We start from the raw sequence: 25,341 nt of genomic DNA, 5'->3' as shown, positions 1-25,341 counted from the left end.
CATGGTGACTCCCGCCGCGGTCGCGCCCCCGCCGGGTCCGGCTGCCTAGGCACTAGGGTTGGAACGCGGTCTCCTGGGCGAACTTCAAAAGTTGTTCCCCTTCGCCAAAAAACAATCTCCAGACACCCAAGCACTCACAGGAGCCAATGGAAACCCAGAAGGGACTCCATCCAGGCGGGATCCAAGACTCTGGGTGAAGGCAAAACTTAGCAGACCCGGTGCACACTCCGACCTGGCGATCCCCAACTGTCTAGAGATGCACCCTGATGCGCTCTGCAGGACTGCCTGTCCAGCTGCCTTGCCTGGACCTCCTTTCCCTTAACACTTAATCCAAACTCTTCTCTGGCTCAGGCTGGGCTCGGGCCGGGCAATCTGTCCATAAATGGAGAATTCAGCACAGGCCTGACCAATCAGAGTTTGTTTTCGCAGCGTCACTCCTCAGAGAAGCCGAGGTAGCCAACAAGCGTGAAACTACAAGAGTTTCCAAAGGCCTCTGGATCTTGTAGTCCTGCGGCCTCGCTACCCTGCAGAGCACGCTGCTGTCCCATCGGTCCCCAAGGAGCCACCCCCAAACCGAAAGGATGAAAACACTTGGGGTGAGTGGGAAACCGCTCTCGTGTCTCTTCTCATTAAGGAGAAACTTAGCATCGATTTAGCTCCTACGCACAAGTCGCATGATTTTCCTAGATTCTTCTTTTTTAAAATAAGTATTTCAAAAAGTATTTATAAAAGATCACAAAGTCGCAGCCCAAAGGAAATCCTTCCTTCCTTCCTTTCTTTCTTTCCTTCTTTCTTTTTTTCTTTCTCTCTCTCTCTCTCTCTCTCTCTCTCTCTCTCTCTCTCTCTCTCTCTCTCTCTTTCTGGATTGTGAAGAAAGTCGAAAACATTTCCTCCACCGGTCCTTTATACCTGAATTCATTTCCTTGGGAACGGAGGAGATTGAGAGGGAGGGGGGGGAGGGAGGGAGGGAGGGAGGGAGGGAGAGAGAGAGAGAGAGAGAGAGAGCGAGCTTGGTCCTCTGCGGTGTCCGGTTTCAGGAAACCAGGTAGCCTAGGAGGGAGGGGAACACAGATTCCTAAACACGATGAGGGAGTCTGACTCCTAGTGAAGGGAAGCAAACTCGCAGGGCCACCACGGGGCTGCGCTCCCAGTGTCTGAGGAAGAAAAGTTCAGTAAGAAAAGTTCCAGAGCACAGAATATCTTGAGATTCGGTCGTCCCCCTTCACGTGAATCTATAGTAAAATAAAATTAAAAAAAAATCTTGGCTAGTTAGAGTTTTGCACTTTGTTTTAATGTGGTGCACACCTACCGAGGACTATGGCCAAACCAGGAAAAGGAGTGAATGCTGATACACCCTGCAACAGAGATGGAAGGACCCAGGAAAACTATTATGTGAAAGAGGTCAAGGTTCAAGTTCACCAGGTGCCATTCCATGTGTTCTAGCGGTGGGTAGGGAACACTGCTTAGAGGGAGTAGTAGATCTTGGCTGCTTGGGGGTGTGGAGTGTGGCCTGACAGCGGATGGAACAAAGGGGCTTTGTCTTGGGGGGTGGTCCAAGGATATCCCCTAGGTACTGATGGTGGTGGTAAAACTGACTAGACCCCAAACCACTGAATTGTAAGTTTCCAAGTAAGAATCTTATGGTATGTGAATTACATCAATTTTTTTTAAAAGGGGGGGGAGCATATGTGCACTTCGGAGGACAACTTGTGGGAGCTTGTTTTCCCTCCACCATGTTGGTCCCAGGGGTTGAACTCAGGCGGTTAGGTTTGGCAGCGAGTGCCTTTAATCACAGAGCCATCTCACAACAATTTGAAAGGAAGTCATGTTTGAATTTTTGTAACCATTTCCCGTTTGGGCAATATCTTAGTTAGGGTTTTACTGCTGTGAGCAGACACCATGACCAAACCAAGTCTTATAAAGAACAACATTAACTGGGGCTGGCTTACAGGTTCAGAGGTTCAGTCCTAAGGTGGGAGCATGGCAGCATCCAGGCAGGCATGGTGCAGGAGGAGCTGACAGTTCTACATCTGCATCTGAAGTCTGCTGGGAGAATACTCACTTCCAGGCGCTAGGCTGAGGGTGACTCACCTGGACCTGGAGGACCTACCTGCTTTGCCAGTGTGAGGACCCGAGTTAGATCCCTAAAACCAATGTGGAAAAAACAACTGAGGTGTCATGGGATGTTGGGGGGACAGATATAGGCAGAAAAACTTAGGGTTCACTGGCCAGGCAGCTCAGCCTACTCCTTGATTTCTAGGTCAATAAAAAACCCTAATCTCAAAAACAATAAAGACAGAGGCCTGGAGGGGTGGCTCAGTGGTTAAGACCGCTGGTTGTTCTTGCAGGGGCCTGCGATTTGACTCCCAGAAATGGTTGCTCACATTCCTTTGTCTATTTGTAATTCTGGAGGCTGAGGCAGGAGGATTGCTTCAGTCCAGGAGGTCTAGCCAGCCCGGATAAGAGTGAGACCCCATTAAGACGAAAACAAAAAAAATATAATCAGAAGAGAGAGAGAGAGAGAGAGAGAGAGAGAGAGAGAGAGAGAGAGATGACAGCCAAACCTTTGACACAGCAGGCGTGACCTTGTGCCCAGACGTGGCTCTTTATGTCACTGAGGCGTGCCACCTTCAAAGATGTATAAGGCATTTTAAGAACTCAGGAACAGAGATCCCCAAAGAGGAAAGCTGAGCTTACAGGCAACACAAGGAACATTAGGTTTTGGGCCCAAAATAATGACACATACCTAAGCCACCTATCCATGGCTAGCCTCTATGTCTCTGTCTCTCCTCTCTCTCTGTCTCTCTCTCTGTCTCTCTGTCTCTCTCTCTCTCTCTCTCTCCCTCCCTCCCTCCCTCCCTCCAACAAGATCTCTTTAAATAACCCAGGCTAATCTTAAACCTCCAAGTTGTCCTATATTGATACTGCAGTCTAACTTACTGGTTATGTGGGATATATTGAAGACTGCTTTAAAACTAATAGCCAATTTTATTATTACTTGAGGGTTTTAGTTTGGTTCTATTTTTTGAGACAGGGTTTCTCTATGTAGCTCTGGCTGCCCTGGAACTTGCTCACAGATCAGGCTGGCCTCAGACTCATAGATCTGAATTTAAAAAACAAAGTTTAGGGCTTAAAGAATGTAGGTCAGTTGGTGGAGAGCCTGCCCAGCATCCACTGAGCCCTGGATCTGATTCCCAGCACATCGTAAATTGTGTAATGTGGTCCACATCTGTTATCCCAGCATTCTGGTTGTGGAGGGAGAAGGATTAGGAATTTAAGGTAATCCTCAGCTACATAGTGAATTTGAAGCCAGCCTGGGCAATGTGGAAAAAAAAATCTAATGAAAAAACCAAAGAGTTCTTTATTAACACTAATGTCTAAGCAGTCAGGACTTGGATGTGAATGCCCCACCCCAGCCCAGGTCATTTTCCGGAATTTTATAGCACAATTCTTTTCTAGATTTTGAGCAGTCAGTCAGATAACTAGACTTATTGGCATAGGAAACAGACTGTAAGATCTTAATTTTTCTGACCTTCAAGTCCCTCATTTGTGAAACATTCTGACATGAGTGAGAGATTAAACGCACATGGAAACAGTCCACAGAGGCAATTCCCTTATCCCTCCGCCCTTCCCCAAGCTCCAGGTCAGAGATTCAGCTGTGGGACTATGGCTGAAATCAGGCAGCAGCCCTGCCCCTGAACTGCACAGCGTTGTGGGAGTCGCGGGTACCACTGCATGAGCGTTTGTGAAATTCCTCGGAGTGCTGTGATACCCAACCACTGTGAAGGTTCCTCTCTGTCTCCTTCATGGTTGTCTGAGCCTTCGTCTCTATTTGAATGTATAATCGACCATAACTGGTCATGTGATCCGGCTGCTAATTTCACTAAGAATACCCTTGGGACCTGAGTGGGCTGGTGTGGTCACAGGTTCTGACTTACCTGTGGGAGCCCTGGTTTGTGCTTCTTTTCCTCACTTAATTTCGGTTTCTCTAGGGGTAGGGGTAAGGTTCTCAGTGTGTTCCCAGGGCTGGCCTTGACCTCCTGATTTCAAGCAATAGAGCTGCCTCAGCCTACAAGTGAAGAAACTTACGAGGCTTTAAGTAAATTTGTCGACTGTGCCGCTTTGACTCTTAGTTTATTTGAATGAGAGATCATATAGATATCCTAGATTTTACATCAAATTGTGTTTGTTTTTTCTTTACTAATTTTTTTGTTGTAACATAATAAATTTCTTTTGAAATTACATTTTGTGTGTGTTTGTGTGAAAGGACACCACCCATGTGGTCTCAGGGATAGAACTCAGGTTGTCCAACTTGGCAACAGATGCCTTTATCCATTAAAGTATCGTGTCTGTCTGGTCCCAAGTTATGTTTCTTGAAAATCCTTATCTATGGGACTGGAGAGATGGCCCAGCAGTTAAGAACGGTCCCCGCTTTTCCGGATGACCAAAGATTATTTCCCAGCACCCGGGGCAGGCAGCAGCTGCCTGTCACTCCGTTTCCAGAGCATCCACTGCCCTCTTCTGGCCACTATGAGTACTGCACACACTCGCTACTCTCCCTTATACACTAAAAATTAAAATAATCATACAGATTTTTTAAAATCCTTTTGTTCTCATTAGTTTTACCTGTCTGCGATAAGCAGACACAGATTGGGGAGGAAAAGTGCTGTTTCAGCTTACAGTCGAAGTCTATCGTGAAGGGAAGTCAGGCAGGAGCTGAAGGTAGGATTCCGGAAGCAAGGACCACAGAGGCGTGCTACTTGGTGGCTTGCTCCGCATAGCTTGCTCGGCCGGGCCTGCTTCCTCATTCAACCCGGGACCACTCGCCAAAGGTTGATACCACCCAAGGTGGGCTGAGCCCCGCGAATCAATAATTAGAAGAAAGTGCACCCAGCCCCTTGCTGACAAGCCAATCTATGGATACATTTTCTCAAGAGAGGTCCCTCACTCAAAGCCTTGGTAGCTATGAGGAAGCCTCTTTCCTAACTGTAGAGCTTACCTTAGGCCAGACGCGTGATGACGCAGTTCAGGTGAACACTCCCCACCCCCATACACCGGGGCTGTTTGGGTGAGCCCCGACCCCCAGACACAGCGCGGCTTTGTGCAGGCTCTGCGTGTCTGTTCCTCTGCCGGGGAAACCCCCGCCCAGACACATGACGGCACCGCACTATTTAGGTGAGAGCCCCACACACAACTTAGCATAATTAACTGTAGTTAAGCCTAAAATACAAAGGAAGAAAGGAAGATACAAAGATACATTTTTATGAAAATATATAAACAAATACTGATTCTAATACAATCCTCACCAATATATTTTGTGGGGCATGGGGATAAAATAGCCCTTAATCTTATTAAAATAAGATTAGGCAAGAAAATTAGTTTCCATAGCAATAGCATAAAAGAACACTTCACAGGCATTCACAACAAAGTTTTGAGAAAGTCATTGAGGGAAAGCCTGCCACAGATGCTCAGGAAACAGGCTTGTCACATCATGTGAACTGTCCTGTTTAATTCCCCCACCCTGCTTCTGTCTTCACAGGTGTCTGTGGTTACATTTGCTAAGTATTAGCAGGATCATGCTTAATCTTCCCTACAACCCTCTTAGCTCCATTAGAAGTCACGAAAACTAAACTGAGCCATTCCAAGTCAAGGAAACTAAATTGACCTGGATTTTAATCCTGGCACTATGTAAGCAGAGGCAAAGGGATCTCTGGGAGTTCAAGGACAGACTGGTTTACATAGTGAACCATGACAAGGGTTGCATAGAGAATGAAAACTAAATTGAGAGAAAGCTTGAAGTAACTTGTCCAAGCAAATGCTGCATCAAGTCCCTGGCCCTGCAGCCCAGCTCCTCTCCTGTGGGCAATGCCTCTTCATCGGAAGTGCCCATCAGAGGAAGGCTTCCAGAACGCAGGCCCAGTGTGAACAGAAGCATGCTTACGAAAAATCTTTGACCCTCTCCAAATCTAGGCTCCTTGGAAAAATTACTGCTTTTGATAGAGCATAAGGATTCCACGGGTGGGGCTGGGATTGGGGCTCAGTTCAGGTAGTGCTCCCCTTAGTTCAAACCCCAGCACCATATAAACTGGTACCCTCCTGTAATCCCAGCACTAGGGAGAGAGAGACAGGAAGATCACAAGTTCAGCTCATCCTCAGCTACACATCAAGTTCAAGACCAGCCTGAGGCACACAAGACCTTTTCTTTTTTCTTTTCTTTATATATAAGTACACTGTAGCTGTCTTCAGACACACTAGAAGAGGCCATCAGATCCCATTACAGATGGTTGTAAGCCACCTTGTGGTTGCTGGGAATTGAACTCAGGATCTCTGGAAGAGCAGTCAGTGCTCTTAACCACTGAGCCATCTCTCCAGCCCTGAGACCTTTCCGTGAAATACAGTAAGGATTACAAGTGTGGACTTGGACTGCAGCTGACTAGAGAAGTGTGTGCTTAGAATGGATAAAGAATGGATCAGCAGCACCACAGGAAACAAAAGGAAGTAAGAATTGCATCTACATAAAGAGTTTCACTCAGCTTCTCACACTGTTTTCCCCCTAAATATTTGGAGGATGATTTGAAAGCATGGTGTTGAAGAGCATTTCAGTTGGACTATGTAGCATGTAGTGATTATTGAAATAAGTGTGTAGAGATATACACATATGTTGAAAGGAACGTACATGTGCGCGTTTGTGCACATGAGTCTGTGTGCGTGCACACGAGTGAGTGTGGGCATTCACGTGCCGCAGCATGTGTATGGAAGTCTAAGAATAACTCGAGTGAGTCAGTTCTCTCCTTCTACCACACAGACCCTGGGGACCAAACGTGGGTCATCGGTCTTGATGACGAAGCTCCTTTAGCCATTTTGTCATCCACTATATCACTTCCTGATTTAAACCAACGTATTCCTTTCTTCACGTTTTAGTCTGATTTTTATATGGAGGCTATAAACCTGACCTTTCCCTTGATGTTTCTTTGTCGCTATTACTACCGCCCCCAGCATTGCTACTATACTTCTCATTATTTTCCGATGCTGGGGATCAAGCTGACAGTACTCGAGATGAAAGTCAAGCATTCTACCACTGACTGACACACCCTCCTCACTGCAGCGTCCAGAAGGAGGGAATACTTCTATGAATATCACTCCATCTCCTAATGCAGAGGTAAGCTCTTGGACCCACTCTAGGTAGAAAACAGATTTATTTATATGTATGGGTGCCTGTGGAGGCCGGGAAAGGGAGCTAAAGCCCTGGAGCTGGAGTCCCAGGCAGTCGTGGGCCACCTGACCTGGAAGCTGGGATCCGAACTCAGGTCTCTGGGAGAGCAGCAAAGCTTTTAACTGCTGAGCCTTCTCCCCAGCCTCTCTGTGGCTACATCTTGCTCTTTCTTTTTGTCTCCTTCAATATCAATATTTGCTTTTAATGAAAAAAATTTTAGACTTAATTTTATGAATATTTTCCCTGCATGCATGGACGTATACCACGTGCTGGCCTATTGCCTGGAGGGGTTGGAAGGAGACCCAGAGCCCCTGGAGCTGGAGTCGAGGATGGTTGTGAGCCACCATCTGGGTGCTGAGTCCAGGTTCCTCTAGAGGAACAAGTGCCTTAACCATTGAGCAACCCTTCCACCCTCTCCCCTCCAAGTTTTGCTTTCTTCCTGAATTTTTAAGATTCTTTTATTATTTTTTTTTCCCCAAAGAGGGTTTTTCTGTGTAGTCTTGGCTGTCCTGGGACTCAATCTGCAAACCAGGCTGGCCTCCAACTCATGGAGTCTGCCTGCTCCTGCCTCCCAAGTGCTGGAATTAACGGTGTGTTCCAGCACCGCCTTCAGCAGCACCCACCTGACTGAGACTCTTTTTGTTTATTTTTGTGCGAGCTTGTGGGGGAGGGAGAAGCACATGGTGTCGGGGTCAGAAAACAGCATACAGGTTAGGGCCTTCCCCAGGCAGATGCAGGAGATCCACCTTGGATTGTTAGCTTGGCAGTCAGTGCCTTTACCCACGGAAACTTGACAGGTGGGCTGATTTAGGATTGGGTCTCATTGTATCCCAGGCTGGCCCTGAATTTCTCATCATCCTGCCTTCAGAGGGGGAGGGGGTTTACTATGCACCATATGCACCTTTTATCGTGGTGTTGGGGATCAAACCCAGGGCTTCAAGAATGCCAAGCAAACATCCTACCAACTAAGTCACATCCCCAACCCTGGACCCATTTTAAAAACAAAAGTAACAAAATCATTGAATGAACTTTGTCTTTTTTTTTTTTTTAAAGCACCAGAAACTTTATTTTTCCTAAAGTGAAACTGCTCCTGAAGTAAGCCCATGCATCAGGGCCTTCTTAGAATGCAGAATGCCAGGCAGTCCCTGCTCGGAGACTTCAAGGTCAGTGCTTCCCACACTGCTTTATTGCCGGCTGCACAGAACTGAGATCCTTGGGGACTATTGAGTGACATGACTTTGCTACTCTGCTTACTGGCCCCAAATGGCCATTATTGTGCAGTTCTCTATTTATTTAAGTGGTACAGTCCTTTAATTGATCACACACACACACACACACACACACACACACACACACACACACACACACACAGGCATGGAAAAAGAACCATCGTGGAGAATGTGCCTGTTTCTGTCTTTCAGAGTCTCATCTGTGTAGATGGGTGCTCTTTCCATCACTTTAAACATCTCCCACTTAGCTCTGAAGTGTTCCTTCTTCCCTAATTTCAGCTTGCAAATGGCAAGATCCTGTCTGTCACAATTCTGGCCCCAGAATGATGGGTCAGCAGGTTTGCCCGAAGCTCTCAGAAAACTTGTCTCTTGGTCTCTTGATTGAAGGTCCAGGGAGGAAAGGGGAGATAAAGGACGAGGGAGGATGTGATCTCCAGGGCCAGAGTCACTGGTTCAGACTTTCCTAACACACCACCCAGATCACGGGTCATGTTAACCCCAGAAGGATGTGCTCAGAGCAGGTGCCTGTCCATCTGCATTCTCTGAAGATGTCAGGGATGGTACCCTGCAGCCAAACATCCTGTTTAAAAGAGGTAGTGAGGCACCTGTGATCCCAGCTTCTTGGAGCTGAGGCAGAGGATCTTGAATTTGAGGCCAGTATGTGCAATTTAACAGGCCGGTTTTAACAGACCACATAGGGTTGGGAAGATGACTTAACCAGTGATGTGCTTCTGGGCAAGCATGCAGATATGAGCTCCATCCCAGATCCCATATTTAAAAGCAACAAATCTGGGTGTGTGGCATGCATTTAGATCTACAGCACCGAGAAGGCAGAGGCAGGTACACCCCTGGAACTTCCTGAGCAGCCAGGGTAACCTATCTGGCAAGGTCCAGATCAACAAGAGACCTCTGGCTTAAACACCAAACAAATGGAAGGCTCTAGAGAAAAGACACCTCAGATTATTTTCTTTCATTCCCATAAACATACATTTGTTCCCCCCATGAACACACACACACACACACACACACACACACACACACACACACACACACATACACACACACATCACACACACATATATATACATACACATACTCACATATACACACATACACACGTACACATATATACACACACGCTCATATACATACTCATACACATACACATATAATACACATATATACACACATACACACATATACTCACATACATATATACACATACATATACACATATACATATACACACATACACATATACACACATATACTCACACCTATACCCCCATACACATATATACACACACACATATACACACATACTAGCGCACATAGACACACACACACAAGTAAATGTGAAAATTTTTAAATAAAGAGATTAGCCATGATCTCATGGTTTCTGGGGAGGGATCAGGCAGAGTAGGGACTCTAAAATTAGGCCATGCGGCATGCTGCTAGCTGCATCTGTCTACTGCCTTGGCTTATGTGCTATCTTGGTAAAGCTTCAAAGTTAATTCTATCCATCTCTTCAGTGGGAAAAAAAGTCTATGATCTCATTGTGTCTGTAAAACAGAAGATTGTACCTCCAGAGTTCGGCTCTAGCTTAGTAGCATGAAGCACCTGCTTGGCACTCTTGAGGTCCTGGGTTCAATGCCAAGCACTGCAGTGCAGCCCTAATCACAGAGGGTGACTACAGTGGTGACTGGTGCCTGCCAGTCTTTCAGTGGGAACTTCCCTCCCACATGTTGAACATGCACCACCTCTGTACGCCTAAGGATCTCCTTTGTCTCTGGTTTACATTTCTGAGAGTTTGTATCCCTTCCATTCATGTCCCCATGCCACCCTGCACACAATCCACCAGTCTGGCTAAAGCAGCAAGCTAAGTGTCACTCTGAATGAGGAAACTGAAGGAATACCATAGGCTGATAAAGATGGTGTCACAGGTGGACCGTGGCTAGGTAGGCAGATAAACGAGTGCCCCTTTGCTGCCTGGCTGATTGTCCTGAGGCTATTCAGGAAAGATGGCTGAGAGGCTTTCTTGGGTGATGTCCTTCTGTGCAAATACAATGGGCCAAGGCTGCCACCAACGGGAGATGACCTCTTTTATCATGTTGAACGGAGTCCCCAAAGAAGTCAAACAGCACAGGCAAAGAGGAGTGTTTCACTAAATGGTAACAAACAAACAAACAAACAAACAAACAAACAATGATTTGACCACAGTGTGATTCTAAAAGCAGCTGGTCGGTTTGAATGTGAAACGTCCCCCACAGGCTCAAGTGTTTAAACACTTGGTGCCCAGCTGGTGGCGCTGTGTGAGGTTGTGGCATGTTTAGGAGGTGGAACCTTATTGGAGGAAGTGGGTCACTGGAAGAGGGCCTTGAGGCTTTGTAGCCCAGCCCCATTTCCTGTGCTTCCTGATTGCAGAGGCAGTGTGACCAGCTGCCTCGTGCTCCTACTGCCATGCTTTCCTGACTGTCACGGACTGTGTCCTTTCTTACACAATGAGCCAAAAGTAAATCCTTCTGGCCTTAAGTATTTTTATTATTATTAAGGCTTTTTAAAAATATAAGCTTATTGGGGCTGGGGATTTAGCTCAGTGGTAGAGCGCTTACCTAGGAAGCGCAAGGCCCTGGGTTTGGTCCCCAGCTCCGAAAAAAAAGAACAAAAAAAAAATATAAGCTTATATATATGTTTTATTTTCCTAGACAGGGTTTCTCTGCATAGCCTGGGATGAGCTCAAGAGACTCCCTTGCCTTTGCCTTTTGAATGCTGGGATTAAAGATAAGCACCACCATAGCTTAATTTCAAATAAAAATTTAAAAAGCAGGGCTTGGGGCTGGAAAGATGACTCAGTGGTTAAGAGCACTTGCTGCTCTTGCTATGGACCCGAGTTCAGATCCCAGCACTTACATCAGATAGCTCTGTAACTCTAGCCAGAGAACCTGACTCCCTCTTCTGGATTCTGCGGGTGTCTGCACTCATACATGAGCCCGTATAAGGACACACGTATACATGGTTAAAAGTAAAATACATCTTTAGAAGATAACTGTATGGCTTTAAAAGAAATAACATGTCTGATAAACGGCACTGAAGAGGTGTCTCAGCAGGTGTAAGGACTCGCCATGAGCCTAAATACCTGAGTTCATCCTTGGATCCCACAAGAAGTAAAGAACTGAAAGCTGCCCTCTGATCTCGTGAGAGCTAATCTTGGCTCTCAACTTGACCAACATGGGAAAGGGGAACCTTAACCGAGGGACTCCTTCATCAGGTTGGCCTGTGGGGCATTTTCGTAATTGCTATGTGAGGCGAGCAGTACCGTTCCTGCTCAGGTGGGTCTGGGTGTAGAAGAAAGCTTGTGGTGAGTCTAAGAGAAAGCAGGCCGGTAAGCGGCATCCCTCCATGTTTTGGCTTCATTTCCTACGCTGACTTTTCATGATGATGGACTGTGGCCTGGAAGTGGAAGTCAAATAACTTCTCCCTCCCCAGGTTGCTTTTGGTCATGGTGTTTATTACAGCAACAGAACGGCAAACTAAAACAGGCCTCCATACACATGCAGTAGTACAGATGAGGCCCTACATCATACACACACGTGATATGTAATGAAATGTAAACAGAACGTAATGCCAATACACTTTAAAACCAGATTGAGGGGGTTGGGGATTTAGCTCAGTGGTAGAGCACTTGCCTAGCAAGCACAAGGCCCTGGGTTTGGTCCCCAGCTCCGAAAAAAAGAAAAAAGAAAAAAGAAAAAAAAAAAAAACAAGATTGAGGTCTTTCCCTCAGATATGGAATATATTTTTAAACTTTTATTGCATTTTATTTATAGTTGTGTGTGTGTGTGTGTGTGTGTGTGTGTGTGTGTGTGTGTGTTTTATACATGTCACGGAAGTGGAGGTCAGAGGTCAGTTTTTAAGAGTCGGTTCTCTCCTCCTGCCATGTGCGTCCCCAAGATCAAGCTCAGGTCATCAACCTTGGCAGCAGCTATCTTCTACCTGCTGAGCCCGCTTGCTGGCCTGGGTATTTATTTAAAGGGCAAATGTCGATATACATATATATCGACAGGATGTAACTCGTTTTCTGTTTTTGATGAGCTGTGAGCTCATCTTGGATATCAGGGAGACCTTGGACTTGAACTTCCAAGCAATTCCCGGAACTTTGAAATGGACGAAATGCGTTTTTGCGTTGTTAGCCGGTCATCAGCCTTTGGAGGTCGGGGTGGAATGTTCTTTTTTGGAACGCAAAACGTCCCCCATAGGCTCATGTGTGGAAGGCTTGGTCCCAGATGGTGGGGCTATCTGGGGAGGTGGTGAACCTGGGAGGCATGGTAAAGTTCTGCAAACCAAAGGAAACCCTTCTTCCTTTCCTGCTGTTTTTATGTGAGGGGTTTTGTCATGGTGATGAAAGTCTGGCTCACACAGCTTCCCACTCAGTGCTTCTAGGGTACGCATTCCCCGAGACACCCTTCTGTATTTTTTGGAATTTCTCCAACGATACACGCACATAATGCAGCTTGGCATATGTCCAGAGCATCACAGGCAATGGCAAACGATGCCCCCCCCCCACCTCAAACGTCCATCACAAGCAAAACTGGCCCAGTACATTAAGAGGCAGCATTTAATAGAGTTCTTTAAATTTTAAAAAGCTTTAAAAGCAGAATGATTTCCAGCATGGAACGGTTCCTGAGATGTATCAGTAAGGTCAGACTAAAGGAGTGAGGTGCAGAACAACGCATCTATAGATGGAGTTTTGTAGACGGAGAGGTGGAACCTAGGCTGGGGGCTCTGTGGTAGAGCTCTTGCCTTGCGTGCCCTGGGTTTAGTCACCAACAAAAGGAGGTCAGAGCCTACCAAAGCATCAATGGGTGTGTGTTTATGTTCCTATGACAAAACTTAAGAAAAAATAAGAAACTCACAGAATTTTTGTGGATGTGTCGGAGGGATGGAATCAGGACAGTATACTGCATACACTTTCCTAATTGTTCAATCGTTCATTTACTCAGGGGCAGGGTCTTAGGAAGCCTAGACTAGCCTCAAGCTCACCCTTAAGCTTAGGGCAAATTTGAACTTCTGATCCTTTTGCCTCTGCCGCCCAAGCGCCAGGATCATAAGTGAGTGCTGCCTTGTCTGGTTGTACATGTTTCTGGGAATCATACCCAGGGCTTTGTGGATGCTAGGCAAGTACTCTATCAACTGAGCCATATCCCCAGCCCATCCATCCTATTTCTTGAGACAAGTCTCTCATTGAATCTAGAACTCACCATGTTGGCTAGTGCTAGCTGCCCAGCAAACCCCAGGAAGCCCCCCGTCTCTCTATCTCCTCAGCCCTGGGGTTTCAGACCTGTGCGGCTGTGCCCAGGATTTACATGGGGGCTGGGATCCAAACTCAGGTCCTCATGCTTGCATGGTAGGCACTTTACTGATGAGTTTCAAACTTTAAAAATATATTATCAATAGTAAAAAAAAAAGTCCAATAGATTGCTACATGGGCAGGATAATACTAAGAAAGGCTAAGTAGAGATCGTACAGTTTAGGTTTTGACAGCAAAGGAAGAGCTGCTTTGCATGGTGTCCTTGAGCGGGTTCCCCTTGAGCTATTCTCCTGTAAAGACTGCTTAGACAGGCTAAAAGAAAATGGGGCTGAAGAGATGGCTCAGTGGGCAAGAATGATTGCTATAGAAGCAAGAGAACCAGCTCAGCGGTTAAGGGCACTGAATGCTCTTCCGGAGGTCCTGAGTTCAAATCCCACAACCACATGGTGGCTCACAACCATCTGTAATGAGATCTGATGCCCTCTTCTGGTGTGTCTGAAGACAGCTGCAGTGTACTTAATAAATAAATAAATCTTTAAAAAAAAAAAAAAGCAAGAGGACCTGAGTTCAGATCTCAGCACTCAAATAAAAAGGCTGGGCGTGGTCCCCTACTGTGGAGGTGGGGGCAGGGAGATCCTTGAGGCTCTCTGGCCACCATTCTAGGTTCAATTTCAGTGACAGACTCTACCTCAGCGAAATAAGGCAGACAGTGATGGATCAGGACACATGCCATCTCCCTCTGGCTTCCATGAATATACATACATACATGCATCTGCACACACATGCATCTGCACACACATGCATCTGCACACACATGCATCTGCACACACATGCATCTGCACACACATGTGCATGATCCATCCATATGTACATGCACATATGAAAAAAAGTGAGAAATTGTGGGATGGGATTCATTAGGGAGATGGATGGGTCCTTTTAGGTTTTAGGAAATACTTATCAAAAACCTGAAGTTTGGAAATCTTAACATTGTGGCTATAAACAATTCCCCAGAGAATATTTTCTCAAAAGCATTGAGAAAATGAGCTGAGCACCTCCCCACCCCCGTGGCTGCAGCAAAATGAAGCATGTTCCTGTCTTTGCTCAACAGAAATAAGTAATTTAAACTACTCCTTGTTCCTTGTGGATAGTCCTGCCTCAGATTTCACCCTTCGTTAATCTTTGAGAAAAGTCATCATTGAATACAAACATCATTGAATACATACAATCTAAATCCATTTTAGAATATGGTTTTCTTTTTCTTTTGTTTGAGGCAGTGTCTTACTTGACTTCGTGGCTCTTGCTGGGTAGAACTACCAATGTAGTCCAGGATGGCCTACCTCATAGAGGTACACTTGCCTCTGACATCTCTGAATGCTGGCTTTAAGGTGTGAATGGCTTTGGTGTTGGGAAGTGAACCCAGAGTCTTGTGTATGCTCAACAGGTCCTGTCAGTGAGCTCCACACCAGCTGTATTAAAGGACAAAATTTATTAAGAAATTTAAATGATTAAGCCTGTTGTATTTTTTTAAAACTTCTTTTAACTTTAGTAAGAAGTAAGTCTATTTGACTAAGAAACACAAGTTTAATAATCTGTCCTCTTCCTCTCCTCCTCCCCCTCCCCCTTCTCTTTAATAGAGTTTTGCTATGTAGCCCAGTCTGACCTTAGGTTCATGATTTTACTGTCCCAGTCTTCCACACACTGGGGTAACGGCCATGAATCATGACTCCCAGCTTAATAAGTATTCAAGTCACACTAGTATGTGCATTGCACATCTTTAGTGGGCTTTGTTTGTTTGTTTGTTCTAAGACAGAATGTTGTTTTGCAGTCAAGACTGTCCTGGAACTCACCATTGTCCTGCTTCAGCTTTACAAGCACGATGTCATCATATTCATCTTTCTGTAAATGCTATTTATTTTATCACGTGTGTGTGTGTGTGTGTGTGTGTGTGTGTGTGTGTGTGTGTGTGTGTGCATGTACCGGGGGTAGGGACTTACCTGTGTGCCATAGTGTGCATTGGAAGTCAGGGGACAGCTTTCAGGAATAGATTCTCTCCTTTCCCATGTGGGACCTAGGGTTGAACCCAGGTCTGCAGGCTTGGCAGCAAGTATTCCCTAGCTGAGCTGTCTTTCCTCAGCATTCCATTTATGTATCTTTTTTTTTTTTTGGTTCTTTTTTTCGGAGCTGGGGACCGAACCCAGGGCCTTACGCTTCCTAGGTAAGCGCTCTACCACTGAGCTAAATCCCCAGCCCCCCATTTATGTATCTTGATGTGTGCTTTACTCTCCTTCTCCCTAAGTATGGACCTCGAAAAGAGCAGCTGTGTATTTGAGTAGGTGACTCCTAATGACAGGATGAAGAAGAGTCAACTTTGTTTTTACCAAAATCATGAAATTGCTCAATACTTCTAAGATGACTCATTTAGCATTTAGCATTTGAAAATCACATTAACCCCTTTGCCTTGAAAGCAGCGCTTCAGGGAAGTGCATCCAATTATACTAAAAATCTCCTTTCTCTCCCTCCTTTCCCTCTCCCCTAATCTATGTAAAGAATGCATCCACTTTGAAGGAAACATGTTTAGAGTGGACTGTGAGACCACAGAGGAATTTCCTTGGCTTCTTTTACTGTTTACTGCATTTCCCAAATATTATTTAATGAACACAAAACACGTTCATCATAAAAACAGAAAAGGAAAACAGCCAAAGCACATTATTTAAGAGGAGCATGGTGGGCCCAGAGGACCCAGCACACAGCCTGGCTCGCTCTTAACTCACCTTCCAGCCAACCCTTGAGGGAGTCTGCTGCAGTTGCAGGAGCCCTGCTTCGTTTGCAGTGTTTACCATCCTGAGTTCTGGAGAAGAGGAAGGTGGGTCTCCATATCGGGTGGAATTAGTTAATGCAACTGCACATGGGCCCTAAGTAGCTGCTGCCTCGAAGATCACCTTCAAGTGAGCCTCATTATATAAATCTTGATCATCTTCCTCCAAACCAGCAAAGAAATCTGACTTTCTGAGAGCCCCAAAGAAGGTAGAGTTTACTGACTTTCTTCTGGGACGTTAGACACAGTCCACCAAATGTGATGTAACTCAGTTGGGAAAGTGCTTGTCTGGCATGCATGAAGTTCTGGGTTTATTCCTTTGCACCACATGAACTAGGCAGACTACCCACATCTGAAATCTCAGCACTCGGGAAGTGAAGGCAAAAAGAGCAGAAGTTCAAGGGCATAGTTCAAGGCCAGCATGGGCTACACGAGACTCTGTCTTTAAACAATGACAGCAACAGCAACAAAGACCAGACAGAAGACCCTCACGATGGAGGGAGGCTGGCTCCACCGTCAAGAGCATTGCCTGCTTTTGTAGAGGACCCACATTTGACTTCTAGCACCCACATGGTGACAAGTCACCATCTGTAACTTTAGTTCCAGGGGACTGGAAACTCTCTTCTGGCCACTATGGCTACCAGGCACACATGTGGAACACAGATACATACGCATGCAAATTACCCATAGATATAGGATTAAAAAAAATAAACAAAAACATAGCAAAGAGTCTCTGAAAACAGTTGCATAATTTGGATGTGGTGGTGCACTCCTGTAGTCCCAGCACTTGGGAGTCTGAGGCAGGAGAATTCCGAGGTTTGGACCAGCTTGGGTTGGAAAATAAGACCCTGTTTCAAACAAGGGAACTTAAAGGCTGCATATACTCCGCCCTTTCCTTAAGTCCCTCTCCTGGCAGCTACTCAAAGCCCTTTCTCTTTCACCCAGATGGCTCCAGGGCCTTTTGAACCTTACCTTCCCCCATCCCCCACCCAGCACACACCACCTGGTACAAATGTCCAGTCGTCACCAAAACGGTAGTCTGTCTCAGTTGGGTTTTTATAGTTGTGATAAAGTAACCTGATTAAAAGCAGCTTGAAGAGGAAAGGGTTCTTTGTTTGTTGTTTGCTTGTTTGTTTTCAGCTTAGCCTCTGTAGTTCATCTTGCAGGGAGGTCAGGGCATGGACTAGAGGAGGAGTTGAGATGGAAGCCATAAAAGACTGATGCTCACCGGCTTGTTCTCTATGGCTTACCTCAGCCTGCTTTCTTATACAATCTAGGACCACTTACCCGGGGTTAGCATGGCCCGTAGTGGGCTAGGCCCTCCCACATCATTCGTTAATCAGAAAATCACCCCACACATTTGCCTCTTGCATAGGCAGGAGAACCACCTACAAGTTCAAGGTCAGCCTGAACTTGTACATAGATCCTCTCTCTCTCTCTCTCTCTCTCTCTCTATATATATATATATATATATATATATATGAAATATGTTCTGTCCTCCTACCTCAACAAAAATACCTTAGAACAACCTGGAAGCCCAGGTGGGATTTATAATTCTTGGACTCTATGCAGTTTCATGCCAGAATATGGGGGTGAGAATTGACAATAATAGAAAGTCTTGCATAGGAGAGGAAATAAAAGGACAGTCAAGGGCTTGGAGAAGTCTCATGGTCACCCTCTTTCCACCCCCGAGGCTTGTGTGCAGCCAGGTTTGTTGGAAAGAGAGGAAGATGATGGTCTGCCATTGATCACGCTCAGGAGCTGTGGTAGACCAGAAGGCCTAACTAACTGCTCAGTAGCAGAGTTTAGAGCAGAAAGGGCTGAGATTACAGTGTCCTGGGGATAGCCGATGGAGAGATGATTTCAAGGCACATGTAATGGCTCCTCTCTTGTCATGGCTTCTGGGATCTAAAAGCCTTCCATGAGGCTAGCTCCATGTGGTTTCAGACACTGAAAATTGGAGTGGGCAATAAACACAGATGCATGTATGTACAAGCAGCCTTGTGTCAGGCACAGTCTTCAAAAGAAAATGTTTGTGGTTAGATGGGTGGTGAGATGGAGAATTAGAAGCCTGACTTTTCCCAGGGGTCAGTTCCTCATCTCACTAGAAGAAATGGTAGGTATAAATATGTCAGCCTCAGTTTGAGTTGAAAGTCGTTAGGTTGATATTTGCTCTGATATCTGTTTTCATCTCTGAAAAAGGTAAGTTAGGAATTCAATGGAGCTTGGGACGAGAAGCAACCAGAACTCTCTCTCTACCCTAGATGGCTTCCTATTGTGGTGCTAACACACTGACCAGAGATAGCCCAGGGAGGAAATGGTTCATTGTGTCTTACAACTCTCAGGTCACAGACCATCACTGAAGAGGTCAGGAAGAGCTCAAGGCAGGAGTCTGGGGACAGGGACTAAAGCAGAGGCCATGAAGGAACACTACTTGCTGGTTTGTCCCTTATATCTTGGATACAACCATACCACCATGTCTGGGGTGTGTTTTAGTTAGGGTTTCTATTGTTTTGACAAAACTCCATGACCAAAAAGTAGTTGGTGAGGAAAGGGTTTGTTTGGCTTACACTTCCAGATCATAATCCATCACTGGAGGAAGTCAGGACAAGAACTCAAGCAAGGCTGGAACCTGGAGGCAGGAGCTGATGCAGTGGCCATGAAGGGGTGCTGCTTACTGACTTGCTTCCCATGGCTTGCTCGGCCTGCTTTTTCATAGAACCCAGGACTGCCAGCCCAGGGATGGCTGGGCCCTCCCCCATTCATCACTAATTGAGAAAATATCATATAGCTGGATCTCATGGAGGCATTTCCTCTACTAAGGCTCCTTCCTTCCTGATGACTCTAACTTGTGTCAGGTTTACACACAAAACCAGCCAGTACAGGATGGTACCACCCACAGTAGGCCAGGCCCTCCCACATCAATCATTAATCAAGAAAATGCCCTTCAGATCTGTCTCCAGTCCAGTCTGGTGGAGGCATTTTCTCAGGTGAGGTTCCCTGTCCTTATCTGTGTCAAGTTGACAAAACCAAATCACCAGGCCACTCCCTAACCCTGGGCTAAATAAAATAAAGCCCAAGAGGTCAGGCTTTCCCAGGTTCTCATCAAGCCATTCTTAGACTGTGGAGAGACTGAAGTACTTCTGGTCACTGGAGATGGAGGAACTGTAGGGTTAAGGATAGGACAGACAGCCTGTGTTGAGATCAGGGGATCATGTGGGTGCTTTCCTGATGGAAATAATGATGGAAAGAAACAAGACACCTTGGAGCAGGCTGGGAAGTAGCTCTGTGGCTAACGCATGTTTGCCACCCAAGTGTGAAGACCGGAGTTTAAATCCCCAGAACCCTCATTTGCGCTGGATAGGCATGGCATACTGTAGTGTTACGTGCCCTCCTCCCAGTGCCCCGTCCCCTTCCCCACATGGTGTAGTCATCATCCCAATCCCTCCTCTGGTCCCACCCCTCCGCCCCTACCAACCCATGTTCCTCCCCACCGCACGTCCTGTCTTAGTTGTCCCATTCCTCCATTCCCATCCCCGCCCTGTATCCACCCCCTCTTTCTAGCCTCAAAGGTAGAGAGACAGGGAGTTCTCCTGAGCAAGCTGGCTAGAGACTAGCAATATCAGTGAGCTCTGAATTTGATTGGAAGGCCTTGGCTCAGTGAATAAGAGGAAAGAGAGATCAAGGGTGGTTCTTGACATCAACCTTGGGCTGCCACATGCAATACACACACACACAAACACACACACACACACACACACACACAAGCATCCACACACTCATTCAAAAACATGCATACACAGACACTCACAGAACATGGGAAAAGGAAGGAAGAAGAACAATAACCTGGACTTCTTACTAGAGTCTGGTCTCCAGGATTCATTTTGCTTCAGTTCTCTCCTAACATGACTTATGGAAGAAGATTCTCCCTGGAGCCTCCTAGCCTGAGATTCTAGCGAAAGCTCATGTGTCCTTTCTTTCACTCTCTTGCTCTCTGTCTTAAACTTGTACTCCACTAGATCTTGCAAAGTTGCAGAACGTATCACACTTTAGCTTGATGGCTGTTTTGCTTTGTTAATACAGGCTCATTAGGTGTCTGGAGATGGCCTTGATGTACCCAGAGCTGTCCCTTAACTTTTCATCCTCCTGCCTCAGCATCCTGGGATTACAGAGACAAATAGGCAATATATAACACCTATATTTTTATCTGCTAAGTCTGGTGACACTATCTGTGACCTCAAGTCTTCAATTCCCTCCAGTTTCTTCAGTGACAAAGCTCTAAATATGTACAAGAGTAAACTTGGGGCCATCAGAAAGATACCGGATCAAATCACACATCAAATGAAGAGGAAAGATCCTCCTGAAAGCTGCCTCAAATGGGCTGAAGTTATGACTCGTTTGGAAGAGTTTTGTCTAGTATGCACGAAGCCCTTGATTGGTTCCAACATAGAATAAAATGTGTTGCCAGCACTGAGAGGTAGTAGTAGGAGCAGGTGGCTTAGTGGCCAAGAGCACTGGCTGCTCTTCCAGAGGAACTATATCTGAAGCTGATCTTGAACGCCAGTTCTCTCTCATCTACCTCCTAAGTTCTGGGGTTTCAGGCATGCAGCAACATGTACAATTTTTTAATTTGTTTTTTATTTTTATTCATGTGTTTATCTCTGTGTGCATGCCGTGTGCTCGAAGAGGCCAGAAGTCAGTGTCACATCTGGAGCTAGAGTGACAGACAGCTCATAGCTGCCTGATGTAGGGCTGGGAACTGAACTCAGGTCCTCTGGAAGAGCAGTACTCATTCTTAACTGCTGAGCTATCTCTCTACCCTCCAACCTGTGCAGATTTTATGTTTCATTTAAACATTAAAACGACAAAAAGAAAGCAAGCAGGAGCCTCTGTCCAGTACAGCAGACTGTTTCCACTTGGTGGACGTCGGCGACTTCCTCCCAATCATATGAAAACCATATCAGAATAGCTATTTTGACTACCCATCAAGAAGGCAAGCTCTCAACACCAGGGGATAATAACACCCACTTATCAAAGCTCTCCTAGTTGCTAAGCATCTTGTTGGTTGATATGTGTACGTCATCGACCCTCTTTCTCGCTGTATCCTTGATAACTGTTTCTCCTGCTTTGATGCAGATATGAGGAATAGAAGCCTTATAAATGTTAGGTCGTGCCCCTTGGTCACATACCTGTAAGTTGGAAGAGCTGGGATGATGGTGATGACGATGGAGGTCACGTCAGTGATGATGAAGACTGCGGATGTGAGTCAGGAACGGATTACGTGCCAGCTAGTCTCCTGGGGATGCTATGTTCACTAACTAACTATTTTGGCTCAAAACTCTGAACGCCATTTTATTTTTTTTTTTTATTTATTTATTTTTTTTATTAACTTGAGTATTTCTTATATACATTTCAAGTGTTATTCCCTTTCCCGGTTTCCGGGCAAAATCCCCCTCCCCCCTCCCCTTCCTTATGGGTGTTCCCCTCCCAACCCTCCCCCCATTGCCGCCCTCCCCCCATAGTCTAGTTCACTGGGGGCTGAACGCCATTTTAAAGAGGTGCAGCTGGATGGGAAAGCAAGTGTTCAGTGTGTGAAAATGCCTGGTTTCAATCCCCAGCATTAACCAAACCAGCAAACAACAAGGGCTGGGTAGATGGCCGCTCAGTTGATAAAGCCCTTACCCCAGAAACATGAGGATCTGAACTCAACTCTCAGAACCCACATGAAAATTCAGGTGTGGGCTGCGTGGTGGCACACACCTTCAATGCCAGCACTCAAATGGCAGAGACAGGAGGATCCCTGTAAGTTCAAAGCCAGCCTGTGTACACAGTGAGTTCCAAGACAGGCAGGGCTCTCTAGTGAGACCCTGGCTCAAAATAAACAGAAATAACTATTGTTTTTCCACAGTGTTATGCATGGTGGCACACACTTGGAAGCTCAGCGATAGCAAGACGGGAGGTAGAGATGGGGGATCCCTCGAGCTCACTGGGAATCTGAAGAATGGCACCCAAGTTGTCCTCATGTTTCTACATCATGTATGCAGATAAGTATACCTACCTGAACATGCACAATACACAACATGATAGATAGATAGGTAGATAGATAGGTAGATAGATAGATAGATAGATAGATAGATGATAGAGAGTTAATAGATAGATGGATAGATAATAGATGATAGATAGATGATAATAGTTAGATAAGATAGGTAGATGGATAGTTAGACAGACAGACAGACAGACAGACAGACAGACAGACAGACAGACAGGAGAAATACTCACCATTGGTTTCAGGTTCCAAGCATTGAGTCTACTGTTAGTCAATATCTTTTTTTTTTTCTTTTTTCTTTCTTTTTTTTTTTTTTTCGGAGCTGGGGACCGAACCCAGGGCCTTGTGCTTGTTAGGCAAGCGCTCTACCACTGAGCTAAATCCCCAACCCCCCCCCCCTTTTTTTTGTTTTGTGGTTCTTTTTTCGGAGCTGGGGACCGAACCCAGGGCCTTGCGCTTCCTAGGTAAGCGCTCTACCACTGAGCTAAATCCCCAGCCCTGTTAGTCAATATCTTGTTTAGGTTCCTTGCTGAGTCCCAGCACCCAACTCCCTTCCTCCTACTGTGGTTACTGAACCATTTACAGACTCTCGGGCTCCCGAAACATTACCTTTACAAATACCTTGCTGGTTCTTGGAGTTAATGCCTCACATAGCTCAGATGGCCAGTTTCAGGTCAACCAGAGTCCCTACTTTAAATCCAACAAGTTCGTATTTTTAAATTGAAAATGTTTCCATAGCTCTTTGAGACAGCACCTCCCCTCATCGTCCTGGTTGGTCTTGAGCGCCTCGAGTGAGTGTCACATACCTAACATGGAAAGACATTGCTTAGGGTTACAGTGCTGACACCCAGGCAGGAAACCAGCCTCAGGAAGCCATCTCAGTTCTCTCTCCAGGAAGTACTTGGCTTTCACTGAGCACAATCTTTGAGAAACTCCTGTCCAGTCAAAGGTCAAACTTGACCTCATCCCAGTATGGCAGAACTGGCTTCTGCCGCATGATGCAAACCCCTGAGAATCTCTTTAGAGATGGGGTCCCCACATTGCTACAATGCAAGTTCAAGATTCAAAAGAGAAATGGTGAATTACGGCAAACCCTCACCCCCACACTTTCTCCTTACAGCTTCTGCGATATGATCCCCCCACCCCAAGCCCGTGAAATAAACCGAAACTCTACACCTCTCTAAAACCTGCCATCGACTTTTAACATCTCCCAGAAGAATATTTCTCTCACCTTGAGTTAGTCAACCTCACATCATCGTGATCAGAAAAATAAAAAAAAAAATGATTGCCTGAGCCAAGCCATTTCTACAAAACAGAAAAGGACTGGAGCTGGAGCTCTGCGGGGATCTGCTTAGAAGGAAGTGGGGTTGGGGGATTGGGGGTGGGATTGCTAAGATCCCCAGCAACCAGAGTCAAACAAAAAGGGGGAAATGCTTCTTTTGCTCCTGGGTTCTAACATTTCAGGCCATGGTTGTGTGCCCTCTTTGCTTCAGGCCATGGCTGAGCGCTTCATTATGTTAAGAACATGTGGCACAGGCTGAGAACATAGCTCCATTAAGAGAACGTGTGCCAGCAGTCTTCAGTTTGAACCCCAGCACTGTAGAAACGGGCATCATGTGCAAACCTGTAATCCCAGCACCCAGGGTGCAGAGGTAGAAGGATCTGAATTTCAAGGTCATTCTCAGCAACATAGGAAACTGGAGGCTAGCCTGGGCTACGTGAGACTGTCTCAGAAAACAAAAATAACACAAGTAGTGATTGCCCCACGGTTGCCAGGAAGTGAAAGACGGAGACCCAGAGGAGGGGCAGGCATCCCGGCATACCTCCAGTAGCATAACATTCTTCCAGTAGGCCCTCCCACGTCACCACAGGCAGCCTTCAGTATCTGGGCCTTCAGAACTATCTCAGACCCGAGGGGTAGCACACTTCACTCTTCTTGTTGTCTTCAAAATGTCAAACTGTTTTGTCCTGGGAATACATACCTTCTGTGTGTGTGTGTGTGTGTGTGTGTGTGTGTGTGTGTGTGTGTGTGTGTCTGTGTCTGTGTGTGTGTGTGTGTGTGTGTGTGTGCACCTGTGCGCGTGTCTGCTCCTACAGTGGACATACCAGAGGGTATAGGCAAGAAGATAGAGCATGGACGTTAAAGAGTGTGTACTCAGAGTTGTGGGTGTGGCACAGAGTATTTGACACACATATGCACAGCGAACCAACAGGGTCAACAGTCATAGCTTCGCTATCTGCTGACTTAAATACAAAAGTCCAGCATTATTGGGGTTTCAACTCTTAAAGACAATCAGATTTGTCCAGACATTTGCAAGTGCTTGATTATCAATTATTTCTGACACCTAGGGCACTGTTTAGGTCCTCTGTCTCTTTGCCACTGTCACTTTCGCGTATATTGTTTTTGAGCTGTCATTAATCACAGATAAAACCAATTAAAGCAGAAGCCGTGTCTGGAGGCTGTGAAACACCATCGCACAGAACGTGACCCCCGGTAGGCTCTAGGGGAAGGAGTGAACTAATTAGCTGTGACTCACTGCTGGGTTCTGTGGAAAGGCACATCACTGAAACTCATTAAGGCTGCTTCCAGGGAAGCGACCCACCGGATACGCTCACTCTTCTGAGCCTACAGAATCTCGGGCTGACAATCTGTCCCAGGCAGCTAATGGTGGAGACGCACATGCTGGGAACTTGGGCCTTTCCAGATTGCTTTCCATACTACAAATGCCA

General features: G+C 46.0%; 1 protein-coding gene and 1 long non-coding RNA gene across 3 annotated transcripts in view; one reads left to right on the top strand and one right to left on the bottom strand.

Moving 5' to 3' along the window:
* The window catches only part of Myo1e (myosin IE), a 193,415-nt gene extending 193,061 nt beyond the window's left edge, over positions 1–354 (bottom strand). The window contains exon 1 of one of the 2 annotated variants that reach the window (XM_087560554.1): positions 1–354. Coding sequence is in view for 1 of the 2 variants with exons in the window: in NM_173101.2 (NP_775124.1) it covers positions 1–3 (3 nt within the window). In the remaining variant the exon portion in view is untranslated. 2 annotated transcript variants of the gene reach the window in all.
* LOC148004230 (uncharacterized) lies at positions 196–25,076 on the top strand. The gene is made up of 6 exons (XR_015627815.1): positions 196–596; positions 6,997–7,159; positions 8,267–8,376; positions 21,702–21,826; positions 22,474–22,601; positions 23,732–25,076. It is a non-coding gene; the product is annotated as an uncharacterized LOC148004230 (long non-coding RNA).
* Positions 25,077–25,341: the final 265 nt, after the last annotated feature.

Source organism: Rattus norvegicus, chromosome 8 (assembly GCF_021556685.1).
Source record: "Rattus norvegicus strain SHRSP/BbbUtx chromosome 8, alternate assembly SHRSP_T2T, whole genome shotgun sequence".
Lineage (NCBI taxonomy): Eukaryota > Metazoa > Chordata > Mammalia > Rodentia > Muridae > Rattus > Rattus norvegicus.
Note: the sequence above shows the minus strand (reverse complement) of the source record. Positions and strands in the feature narration are given on the sequence as shown.